This window comes from Calidris pugnax, unplaced genomic scaffold (genome assembly GCF_001431845.1).
Source record: "Calidris pugnax isolate Ruff unplaced genomic scaffold, ASM143184v1 scaffold30, whole genome shotgun sequence".
Classification (NCBI taxonomy): domain Eukaryota; kingdom Metazoa; phylum Chordata; class Aves; order Charadriiformes; family Scolopacidae; genus Calidris; species Calidris pugnax.
Window position 1 is genome coordinate 527792 of NW_015090776.1, and position 12776 is coordinate 540567.

At 46.0% G+C, this 12776-nt stretch overlaps 1 protein-coding gene across 2 annotated transcripts in view; it reads left to right on the plus strand.

Moving 5' to 3' along the window:
* DHX9 (DEAH (Asp-Glu-Ala-His) box helicase 9) overlaps positions 1-8094 on the plus strand; it is a 30659-nt gene extending 22565 nt beyond the window's left edge. For both annotated transcript variants that reach the window (XM_014948275.1, XM_014948282.1), the window contains 6 exons: positions 139-300; positions 452-579; positions 1681-1910; positions 3944-4059; positions 5654-5854; positions 7630-8094. In XM_014948275.1, coding sequence (XP_014803761.1) covers positions 139-300; positions 452-579; positions 1681-1910; positions 3944-4059; positions 5654-5854; positions 7630-7900 — 1108 coding nt within the window. In that variant the 3' untranslated portion in view covers positions 7901-8094. The remainder of the gene's footprint in view (positions 1-138; positions 301-451; positions 580-1680; positions 1911-3943; positions 4060-5653; positions 5855-7629) is intronic.
* Positions 8095-12776: the final 4682 nt, after the last annotated feature.

Sequence of the window (12776 nt, forward strand, 5' to 3'; positions counted from 1 at the left end):
GGAAGAACTGGTAGATAGGGGCCAAATTACTAAGATCTCTAGTGGAGAAGCTTTTACTGGTATCAAGGGTCTGTAAGAGCTGCTGGCAGCAATACTGTGAATAAAGCCAATCCTGGTACCTTTTGTGGTTTCTTTCAGTGTGGGAGATGCTGTTTGTACCATCTCTGCGGCCACCTGTTTCCCTGAACCTTTCATCAATGAAGGCAAACGCCTGGGCTACGTCCATAGGAATTTTGCTGGGAACAGATTTTCGGATCACGTTGCTTTGCTCTCTGTTTTCCAAGCCTGGGATGATGCAAGGTATATTGTCCTGGCACAAAATTTGGTGAGAAGTTGTGGGTAATGCGGGGTGAGCAGTTTTGTGACCAGACTGGATGCTATGACAGCTAGACTGTTGCACTTTTCCTTCTCTTGAACAGACTTCTGATTCACTCTGTTTGTTTTTTTTTAGAATGGGTGGTGAAGAAGCAGAAAAAAGATTTTGTGAACACAAAAGACTCAGCATGGCTACTCTTAGAATGACCTGGGAAGCAAAAGTCCAGCTGAAAGAGATACTTATTAATTCTGGCTTCCCTGAAGGTGACTCTGCTTGGACATAGTAATTTAATGATTGCATTTTTTCATTCTGAGATAAGAAATAAACAAAGAAAGATAATCTATGATGAACACACAAGCACAGAGGCCTAGAGTGGGTTTGACATAAAGCTGTTCTGCTTTTACAGCTGTGCTCAGATGCGATTTTAGTGCTGTCTCACTCTCTCGTATCTAAACCAGAGAAGTTGTCGTGGTTGTGGTACAGCATAGGGAGATTTTGGAGGCTGAGATTAGGGCTGCAGGATTAAAAATCTATTGAGCAATTTTCCTTAGAGAATTACCTCCCTGACTTCCTTTCTCCTTCTCCAAAATGTGCTTTGCTTCCCCTGCTCCTTTTCGTTAGCTTTAGGGGGCGGTCTGTGTGAACTAAACAGTGTAATATGTGCCCTGTGATTTTCTGGGTTTGTGCCACATTTTCTGGTTGTGCCTTAGTGTGGCCTGTTACTCAATTTTCTAAGAAAAGGAATTTAAAAAATTTCTTAAAGTTGACCAGGTTCTCAATTTGTCTAAATGTTCTTGAGGAGCTTGCTCAGTTAAATGGCATGGCTCGCTGGATTCAGCAGATGTTCATCTCCCCCTCCTTTTATTTTTTATTTTTTTTTAAATTCCTGTAGGTTTTTTTTTTTTTTCCTCATGCTACTTGGGTCATTTCTGCATTTATCCTTAACTTTATTTCTGGGCAAGATGACCTGAAAACAAGCCACCAGTGACTCTGGGGAGGTTTGTAACAAATAAACTAACGAAAACATCCATTCTGACCTCCCTGAAAAGATCTGTCTCCAAAACAAATGACAGGAAACATGCTGTGGTACAGCACATTCTGGGCAAACCCCTCTCTCCTTGTTTTTTAAGAGCTTGGGAGAGAAAAATATCTCTTTGTAGTAGTATTTTTCAGATTTTGCTCTCCATGAATAAGTTGAAAATATAGAACTGAAACGCTGTGAGTGCAGAGGTCATTTGAGAACAGATGAGCATCTACCAGTTGATTGAATCAGAAAATGCATTGATCCAGGATCCTAACCAGCTCTGCTGTGCTGTCCTACACGACCCATGGATGTGAGCCAGTCTTCTGTTCTCTGTCAACAGAATGTTTGATGACTCAACCGTTTAACAACACTGGACCAGATAATAATCTGGATGTTGTAATCTCCCTGCTTGCTTTCGGGGTCTACCCCAATGTCTGCTACCACAAGGAGAAGAGGAAAATTCTTACCACTGAGGGGCACAACGCGCTCATCCACAAGTCATCTGTCAACTGCCCCTTCAGCAGCCAGGACATCAAGTATCCATCACCTTTCTTTGTTTTTGGAGAAAAGGTAAAGATTTGGAATTTGTTCTTGATCATGTGCTGACGGGTTGTCCAAGAAGGCCCTTTTGGATAAAAAAGCTGTAAGAAGAAAGATGCACTGGGTAGTGTTTAGCTTGGTTTGAGTTGTTTGGTTTGGTTGTTTTTTCCAGAAAGTGGCCCTTATATGGTCATAGTATCACTCAGCCTTTACACTAACTTTCAGTCAACCAATTTCAGTAGAAGTAGAGGCCTTAACTGCATAGACAGTTCCTGTGAGTTTTGTGACAACAGCCAAATCATAGAGAAAGATCTAAATTCCTGTCTTCTGTAAGAGGTTGCTTTAGGAGCTCTTCCATACTAATTAAGCCCTGGAGAATTTCTGCCCTTATCACCTTTTGCTACTTACGAATCCAGAGAGAAAATAGGAACATGTAATATGGCAGTGGGGTGCTCCCTTTCTGGCATGTTTGTCATCTCCTGAGGACAACTCCTGTCTCCCAAGCATCTCAGAAAAACCCTGAGGTGCCTTCCTGGGGGTTCCTGGGACCTTTAGCTGTTTTTGAGAATAAGCACTGAATTAGCAAGGCCTCTTGCTGTAAGGAGAGCCTCTTAAGATCTCATAGCAAGAGGTGATGCTGTAAGTGTTTCTTTTTTGTCACGTTGTCTGCACTGTTCAGAATTACTGCTTATGCTGATTTTTGTACCCTCGGTCCTTTTTGCTGACATGCAACATTTTAGTAATGGTAAATAATCCACTTCATTGTTAATAAATGGAATTTTGACTCCTTTGGGTACTGGCTGGGGCCTCAGCTTGATCCCTGGGATTTCCATGTATGTAGTTCTGCACTATGAGGAGGCTTTTCCTCTTCTTCACCCTTTATGTATGACAGGATCCCAGGTGGGGCCAGAGCTTTGATCTGCCTCCACAACCTCTGTAAAGTGAGCTCCCTTAAACAGGCCAAAAGACTTTGAACGCAAAAAAGTGATACTTTATTAAATCAAAATAACATGTGGGGAACTAAGAGTGACTAAGGTGGTGGCTCTAGAGTGGGTAAGACAGTGAGTGGGGTGAAGGATTCACATGCAGCTCTCTCCCTACCCATTATGTACTTGTGAAAGAAAGTTTCTTTCTGAGCTCTGGTTGCCTGTTTCCTGCTGCACTTGGCAGTCTCTCTGTGACCTTCAATTTCAACAATTCTTGCTGTGGCCGTTTTTCTGCCGCAGTTTCCAACTTCTGGCAGCTTCTGTCTCTTGAGTATGTGTGGTATCTTCAAGGCAGGAGCAAATCTTCTCCCTGAGGACAAGCAAGTACAACGAATTCTGCCCGTCATGCTCCCATCAGTGTGAAAGGAAGGAGGGAGAGAGGCAGCTGTCAGGGTGGGAGGCTGAAATCCTAAGTGTCACTCTTCAGTCCCTCTTCAAAATGAAGGGCAGTAGCCTGCTGTTATCTCTAACTTAGGTCAGATGGCTTGTTATTGTCCAAGTGCTCACTTAAAGTACAACAGCCTGTGCAGTCACTGGTGTTATCTCTAACTTAGGTCAGATGGCTGGTTATTGTCCAAGTGCTCACTTAAAGTACAAGCTTAAGGTCTTGTTTCTATAAACTGACAAAGCAGGCTGGTTGCTTGGACGTGGAGCAGCTTCCAAATTTGCACGTGTAGGACCCTGCCAAAGAAGCAACATGAGCTTCTCATCCCACTCCAGCTATGGAAAAGGTGGGAAGACAATTCAGCTACGCCTTGGGCATTTCTAGGTTGATAAAGCATGAGATGGCCCTTCTGCAGTGTCAGCTACATAGTTGCAGACGTGCAGTTACAGAAAAATGAATGCTTCTAAATGACAGGTAGTTTTTGGTGGTTTTTTGCACCAGCCAGTGCTGAATCCATGGAAGCATCTGCCCACCATTCAATTTGTTATGCACATGTCCACTTGTCATTTCCTAACATTAGACCCAGATTGTTTTGGGGCGCTGGTTTTTCCTTTTATACAATTCTCTGGTTTCAGTGATCAGAGGAAGATCTGCTTTCCATTTTAAGAGTGGTATTCCTCTTCCACCTGCAGATTCGAACACGAGCCATCTCTGCCAAAGCAATGACCTTGGTGAGCCCGCTGCAGCTGCTGCTTTTTGCCTCCAAGAAAGTCCTGTCAGATGGGGAGCTCATTCTGGTGGATGACTGGTATGGACCTCCTCAGGGCTTACAATGTCTTGAGGTCTGTGAAAGCTGCTGACACACGCACACATAGATCTCTTTAGGATAGGAACCCTAGAGCAAGCTGTGCACTACTACAGGGTAATTGTGAGGGCATCATCACCTCTGTTTCCTATGAGGAAGGGAGGGTCTATATTGCCAGCCCTGTTTTGGGCAGGTTATCTGCTTAAATTGAAAATACAATATCAGGCAATTTCCATTAAAACTGTGGGGGGGGTTTCCCCTTTAACTGGAATGTGAATTAGAGGTACTCTGTATTTTGGGCGTCTTCTTCAGACAGAGGGTGAGGAAACCTTGTTTTTAAGTCTCAGAAACACAGCTTGAGGAGAGAAGTGGTTGCCTCTGGCAGTGTCCATTTTATGGCCTGACCAAATAACATCTGGATGTCTTTTCCCTCTCCTCCTGGTCAGTAAAATGGAGGTGAAGAATTGTTTAAATTTAATTCACTAATATTTTTGAGGCTGACCTGGAGTTTCCAAAATCTTGAGGAGCCTCATGTTTTTAGTTTACTTCATATTTTTGTGTCTTTCTGTTTTGACACTAGGGGTTATGTATTCTCATTACCTGAGCGTGTTAAATCTCAAGAGCAAATTTAAACAGAAGGATAGTTATATTTTAACGATGTCCATTTTAGGGATCTTGCAAGTTTGCCTTTGGGATTTCACACCCCTTCATTGACAAATTAGAATTTCAACGATGAGAATATAGATTTCTGGCTCAGTGTGTGCAGCACTCAATGAAAAGAAGAAAAAAAGGGAAGAAAAATGTCAGGTACCAGTACAGGTTAGGGGTGGACCTGCTAGAGGCAACTACTGAAGAGAAAGATCTAGGGGTCCTGGTGGACAGTAAAATGACAATGAGTAAACAGTGTGCTCTTGCGGCCAGGAAGGCCAATGGTATCTTGGGTTGCATAGGGAAGAGTGTGGCCAGCAGGTCAAGGGAAGTCATTCTCCCCCTCTACTCTGCACTGGGGAGGCCACAACTGGAGTACTGTGTCCAGTTCTGGGCTCCCCAGTTCAAGAGGGACAGGGAACTACTAGAAAGAGTCCAGCAAAGGGCAACAAAGATGATTCAAGGATTGGAGCATCTCCCTGATGAGGAGAGACTGAGAGAGCTGGGACTCTTTAGTCTGGAGAAGAGAAGGCTGAGGGGAGACCTTATCAACGCCTACAAGTATCTCAAGGGAGGGTTGAAGGAGGAGGGAGCCAGACTCTTTTCAGTGGTTCCCAGTGAGAGGACGAGGGGCAACGGGCACAAGTTGGAACATAAGAGGTTCCACTCAAATATGAGGAGAAACTTCTTCATGGTGAGGGTGACAGAGCCCTGGAACAGGCTGCCCAGGGAGGGTGTGGAGTCCCCTTCCTTGGAGATTTTCAAGACCCGCCTGGATGCAGCCCTGAGTAACATGCTCTAGCTCTAGGCAATCCTGCTTCAGCAGGGGAGTTGGACTAGATGATCTCTATGGTCCCTTCCAACTCTAAAATTCAGTGAAAAGCCACTCTGCAGAACATCTTTCGTACCAGGAGTTGTGATACCTCTAATGTACTTCTTTGTGCTCTAGGATCAAGCTGAAGATGCCCCACAGCGCGGCTGCCTGCATCACCGCGCTGCGTGCTGCCATGGAGGCTCTTGTCGTGGAGGTGACTAAAGATCCCCAGATCATTGGGCAGCTGGACCCGGCCAACGAGCGGATGCTGAGTGTGATCCGTCAGCTCTCCAGGCCCTCCGCCGCGGGCATCAGCCTCCTGCCTGCCAATGCAAGGTTGGTGGGACTCCCTTGGCTTGGGCAGTTAGAGCTCTGGGGTGAGGAGAACTTGCCACTTGTCCCCAAGGACACCGAGAGCCTCAAGAGAGCAGGTCAGAGCTGTCAGCTCCATTGCTCTTTCCCTGCAGAGTGGCTGCAGCAGCCCAGAGTTGAAATTGCCAGGAGAGTCCTGTCTCCTGTGGACAGAAGCTCCAGGCTTTTGTTTCAAAGTCAGTATGAAGTGTATTTCTGAGAAGGCTTTGAGGAGACCTCCTAACAGCCTACCAATATCTGAAGGGGGCCTACAGGAGAGCTGGGGAGGGACTCTTTGTCAGGAAGTGCAGTGACAGGACATTGAGTAAGGGTTTTAACTTGGAAGAGGGGAGATTTAGATTAGATATTGGGAAGAAATTCTTTCCTGTGAGGGTGGTGAGACACTGGAACAGGTTGCCCAGAGAAGCTGTGGATTCCCCATCCCTGGAGGTGTTCAAGGCCAGGCTGGATGGGGCTTTGAGCAACCTGGTCTGGTGGGAGGTGTCCCTGCCCATGGCAGGGGGGTTGGAACTAGATGATCTTTACGGTCCCTTCCAACTCTGACCATTCTGTGATTCTGAGTGTATGTGAAATTGGCATGTTCAAAGTCTGATGTGAACAGATCCCTGCCTGTTTCCACAGAGCGTATGTGACATTGGCATGTTCAAAGTCAGATGTGAACAGATCCCTGCCTGTTTCCACAGGAAGGACAAGCAGCTCTCAGGAATAAAAGCTGTCATCACCTCTCCCAAAACACAATGTCCTGAAAAAGTAATAATCCAACTTTATTTTGGGCAAACCTATTTATCTTTGTCTCTGGAAATAAATACTGTCTGTGCTTGCTACCCCTCTATTGCCCCTTGTTTTTATGTCTTGCTCCTGAAGCAAAGAAAAATTAAAACACCTGTGAATTGTTAGTAATTTAAGGAACAAAACAAAGAAGAGCCTCGGTGCACACTTCACTGTGTTCTGTGAGGGGCAAAATAAAGCTCCCTGTGTTCACATAAAGGGGACCAGGGCTCCCCAGGTGTTTGTGTGAGCTGGAGAAGCAGGATTGAAGGGAAGCTTTCTATCCTGGGTGTAGATCCCTCTGAGATCTGCTCATGTGGCACAGCAGGCTGTTCCCAGCTTCTCTTTACTGAAGTGGAAGAGGCACAAAAGTGCAACTAGTAATTCAAACATCGTATTTGGGTCTGGAGAATAAGTCTTATGAGGAGAGGCTGAGGGAGCTGGGGTTATTCAGCCTGGAGAAGAGGAGGCTGAGGGGAGACCTTATTGGTCTCTACAACTCCCTGAAAGGAGGGTGTAGAGAGATGGGGGTCGGTCTCTTCTCTCAAGTCACAGGCGACAGGACAAGAGGAAATGGCCTCAAGTTGCGCCAGGGGAGGTTCAGGCTGGATATTAGGAAAAATTTTTCACTGAAAGGGTTATCATTGGAATGGGCTGCCCAGGGAGGTGGTTGAGGCACCATCCCTGGAGGTGTTCAAAAGCCGGGTTGATGTAGTGCTGGGAGGTATGGTTTAGTGATGATGCTCCTTGTTTGTTGTGTGGGTGTCTATTTTTGTCAGTTAGGTTGACGGTTGGACAAGATGATCTTTAAGGTCCCTTCCAACCTAGAAGATTCTGTGATTCTGTGATTCTGTTAACAGAAAATAGAGGCGTCTTAACTGAGTATTTTGACAATTGATTATTCCTCTAATATTAAAAAAAAAAAGGAATCCATAAGATGGCATCAAGTATATAATGTTTTTCTTCTCCAGGTTCGGAGATGGCCCTCGCCCCCCCAAAATGGCTCGCTACGACAACGGAGGTGGCTTCAGAGGCTGGGGAGGTGCCCCACGTGGCTCTGGCTACAGAGGCAGAGGGTACAGCGGGTACAGCTACTCGGGCTGGCACTCGGGAGGAAGAGGGTACCACGGGAGCCCGGGGGGAGGCTACAGAGGGGGGGGAGGCTACCAAGGAGGGGGGTATCGTGGAGCAGGAGGTGGCTACAGAGGAGGCTGTGGGGATCCCGGGAGGGGCAGGTGGTAGTTACAGACGTTTTGTGGTGTCTTTCCACTTTGACAAAAGAGCATTTCTCTCCCGAATCCCTTTCTTGCCCTTTCCAGCCCGTTTGCCATTTCAATTCCTTAGTACAAGTCCAGCTCTGTAATATATCGTGTCCTTAGGGAATTTACTGCAAGTTGTATGATTTTATTCTTAATAAAGAGTTTTGTTTTTAAAGACTTCTATGTTACACGTTTAATTTTGTATTTGGATTTAGATTTTGAAGCTGTCATTAGTTTTGGTTGTACGAGGTGTTCTGAAGGAGCCTTTTCAGTGTCTGAAACCATTGTCTGCCAAATTTCAAGTTACAGAACTTGGACTTTCTTTTTTGTCTTATTATAAACTGTGCAAATAGGCCTTGCTGTGGTGGTTTTCTGTCGATGGCAGGCAGCACTTGGTCCCTTTGCAGCCAGCAGGGTGTTACACTTCACAGCACCGTGGCTGAGGAGCTCTTTTGCTGATCCAGAAAAGCAGGACACGTGGAACACCTTTCTCAGGACTGATGTGATGCTGCTTGTCTCTGCAGGGCAGCAGCAGGCACCCTGTGCCTCTTGCAGGGTCTTAGCAGCACAGGAACATCTCTGTGGGCACAACTCACCATGAAACACGTTACGTTACTGAGCCTGATGAGATTAACCTCCCCACTAATCCAGCTGGGACGCTTACTTGGAGCTCATAATTGGAAGATGTTGGTGTTCGAGTGAGGTTTAAAGCAAGTCTCACATTTTTTCTATTTCTAATGATTTGGAGATGAGGAGGGGGTTCTTTACTGTGAGGGTGGTGGAGCACTGGAACAGGTTGCCCAGGGAGGTGGTTGAGGCCCCATCCCTGGAGATATTCAAGGAGAGGCTCGACGAGGCCCTGGGCAACCTGGTCTAGTTGGGGGTGTCCCTGCTGACTGCGGGGGGGTCGGACTAGATGGCCTTTGGAGATCCCTTCCGGCCTGGGCAATTCTATGACTCTATGATTCTATGATTTCTGACAAACTAGGGAAGGGTGAAACACTGTTTCTTTAATCAAAACTGCTACGAGCTAAAAGCCCCATGAAGGTTAGATACCCAGCTATGAACTACAGAGCTATCTTTGATATCAGCACCTGTATCCATATTCACCTCCAAACTTCAATCTGGGATTCATCTGGAACGTGTATATTTTTCTGCATTGTCTATCCTTTTTGCTGATAAGATGTTTCTAGTGATTGAAGGATGGTCACTCCATGTCATCGCTACTGTGATTATTTTTCTTCCCCAGGAACAGCCTGTTACTGCTCAGAAGGGATGGATGTTGGAAGATGTGCTGGAGTGTTTGCCACCTTCCCTCCCCCAGCTGAATTTACTGCATCCAGACTAAAACTTGCTTTCCTTGGCTTGTCCCTCAACCGTTGTGTTATCTCAGTTGTGTTAGTAACGCAAAGCTGGAAACACGAAGCAGATGTCTGGTGGTTTTAAAGAGATTTATACTTAACTAATCTCAGTATCAAGCCTGCAGATCTTAAATATGATCTAATGTTAAAGCTAATTTCCTCTCTATTACCGGTCTTCAAAAGCAATCAGCGTTTGAACGGGAGGCAGGAGAGATGGGTGCAAGATCAGGACAGACCAGAGCTTACGGGAGGGCCCTGCAGCAATGGGCTGTTCAGCTCTGCCTCAGTCTTTTTACGTGTGTGGAAACAGAACTGGAGATACTGGGAGAAATTTGGGTGAGCTCCAGTGAGCTGGCCTCCCCTTAGAGAGCAGCTCTGCTGGTGTTTCCATGACTGAGTCCTGCTATTTCAGGTAAGGTTTGGTTCTGAACAGGTCTTTGTGTGTAGTGGGGCCCTTTCCTTCAGTCTGCTTTCAACTACATCATTACCATTAGCTTTTCCCTGCTTCTAATGTAAGTTTTAGGAGGTGGAATAGGATAGCAGGGGTTAGCAAGTGTATGTGCAATGTTTTGTGATGGTAGCTAAAAATTACCTCACTGGGGGTGCTCTGATGTTAAGTCCCAACTAAAGAAATTCCCTTTTTAGATTCAAGTTGATGTTTTTCAGGTCAATTTACAGGAACTTGTAACTGTAAAGCTATTGTCTACTGGAAAAAAGACTAAAATATTACTTTAACATTAATGCCACCCAGGCTGGGATGTGAGGTCTCGCTGGTTCTGGTACTATCATCCCAGTGCTGAATTTTGTAGTTCTCTAAGGTGGCTGCGCTTTTTGGGTACAGCTCATTTGGGTACTGTTCATTAACAAAAAAGATTCAATCTGATGTCGTGTTGCCTGTAAGAATTGTTCAAAAATTGCTTGGCACTTCAGAGTAGAGCCAGGTGTGATAACGTGTGGAATTGGGGAGGTCACACACCTGCCTCAGGAGTTGGTGCTGGGATGGATCTTGCAGGGATACCCGGACCTGAGGACTGCCCGGGTCACAGGCTGTGGAGGGGGAAGGTGACATGGACTATTTATCACATACAAATGCAGCGGAGGGCCACGAAGATGATCAGAGGGATGGAGCACCTCTCCTATGAAGACAGGCTGAGGGAGCTGGGATTGTTCAGCCTGGAGAAGAGGAGGCTCCGGGGAGACCTTATAGCGGCCTTTCAACACCTGAAGGGAGCCTATAGAAGAGCTGGGGAGGGACTCTTTGCCAGGAAGGGTAATGATAGGACAAGGGGAAACGGTTTTAAATTGGAAGAAAAAAGATTCAGATTAGATATCAGGAAGAAATTCTTTCCTGTGAGGGTGGTGAGACACTGGCACAGGTTGCCCAGAGAAGCTGTGGCTGCCCCATCCCTGGAGGTGTTCAAGGCCAGGCTGGATGGGGCTTTGAGCAACCTGGTCTAGTGGAGGTGTCCCTGCCCATGGCAGGGGGTTGGGACTCGATGATCTTTGAGGTCCCTTCCAACCCAAACCATTCTATGATTCTACAAATTACAGCTTAGTCATTTTTATCTCTGTGCCTAGTGGTTTGCATATTAAGGAGTGTCAAGCATGAGAATAGCGCTTAACAATATTCAGTCTGGGTTTTAGTGTCTAATCCATCGGGGCAAGTTAAGTGGGAAAGCAATAATCCTCACCTACGCTTCCCATGCCAGAAATGAACATCGCAGTCTAAACAAGGATTGAGATGCTAATGAGCAGTTTAAACAGCCTGGGTACAGAAGACTGAAAATTAACCTGAGATGACATGGACGTTTTCACACTAAAAGCAGAGCTTTCGATGAGTTTGTGAGTCAGTAAGTTGATCTGTGCTTGTTTCAGAAAGCCAGCTTGTCAGAGCACTCACATCTCTCATACAGCAAATTTAATTCTCTGAAATTCAAGCAGAAAGAAGTACCTGAGCTCCAGTGACCTCATTATCTGTGAGGGTCAGAGAAGCCCTAGTGATGCAGACGCCCCAGCCAGCAGCCCCGACACTGTTCTCTGCTGTTCCCACCTGAGGTGTGTTAGTTTTACATCTTGGGGGTTTTGATACCACAAAGCTGGTGTGAGGGGGTTTGGAAACAATCGTGGTTTCTTCTGCTTTTCCAGTTCCAAGTGGAAAAGGAGAAGAGTAATATCGACAATAGTGTCAAAACCATAATATGAATCCCCCAGGGCAGGGGGGTTGGAACTTGATGATCTTTAAGGTCCCTTCCAACTCTAACCATTCTATGAAGGATAACTCTTGGTTATCTGAATTTTTACCTTGCTTGTTGTAAAACTTCTCACATTAATGATGCTACCAACAAGTTACAGAGTTGCCATTAAATGCACTTTTAATTTCTGGACCTCCTGACTGCGTGCACCAGGCTGCAAGGTTAACAAAACGGGAGCGTCGTTCATGCAAACTGACTGCTCGGTGTCAGAAGCCTGGTGGGCAGAACCCCAACCACAGAGGCAGAGATTGTGTGTCTCTGCAGAAGAGAGGTGAGAAGCACAGCACGTTCACTATCGTCTTTGAGGTGATACTTAGAGTCAGTCCTGGAGGAAGGCTGAGAGTCTGCCCTTTCTTGGTCTCTTAAATATGCAGGAGATTCATCTTCTCTGTGTGGCAGCACATCACGTAACGTACTCCAGGGTAGGAACTGAAAAACATCTCTACCTGTAGGGAGATGTCCATCGATGGAGAGAAATTCACCAGAACTTCTCTAAGGTCTTTACTTGGAGAAAGTAAAGACCTGCTGGAGCGGGTCCAGAGAAGGGCGACAAAGATGGTGAGGGGTCTGGAGAGTAAGTCTTATGAGGAGAAGCTGAGGGAGCTGGGGTTATTCAGCCTGGAGAAGAGGAGGCTGAGGGGAGACCTTATTGCTCTCTACAACTACCTGAAAGGAGGGTGTAGAGAGATGGGGGTCGGTCTCTCTCTCAAGTCACAGGCGACAGGACAAGAGGAAATGGCCTCAAGTTACACCAGGGGAGGTTCAGGCTGGATATTAGGAAAAATTTGTTCACTGAAAGGGTTATCAGGCATTGGAATGGGCTGCCCAGGGAGGTGGTTGAGGCACCACCCCTGGAGGTGTTCAAAAGATGGGGTGATGCTCCTTGTTTGTTGTGCGGGTGTCTATTTTTGTCAGTTAGGTTGACGGTTGGACAAGATGATCTTTAAGGTCCCTTCCAACCTAGAAGATTCTGTAAAAGTTTAAAGGAGAACTCAGTGGTCAGCTGTGGCATCAGCATTAATGGTATCCCACTGATCTCAAGACCACCATTCCAAGGAGGATGAATCCTCTTGAAAGGAAAACTTTACTCTTAAGAAGTTTCTTTATAGGGAGATTCTTTCTATGGAGTTACTTAAAAACATTTGTGCTTGATCTGCAGAATGTGTGTTAAAAGTGTGCCCGTACTGAGGTTGTTCCTAAGGAAACTGACCACGTGAGCTTTGCAATTACCTAATCGATCTCTTTT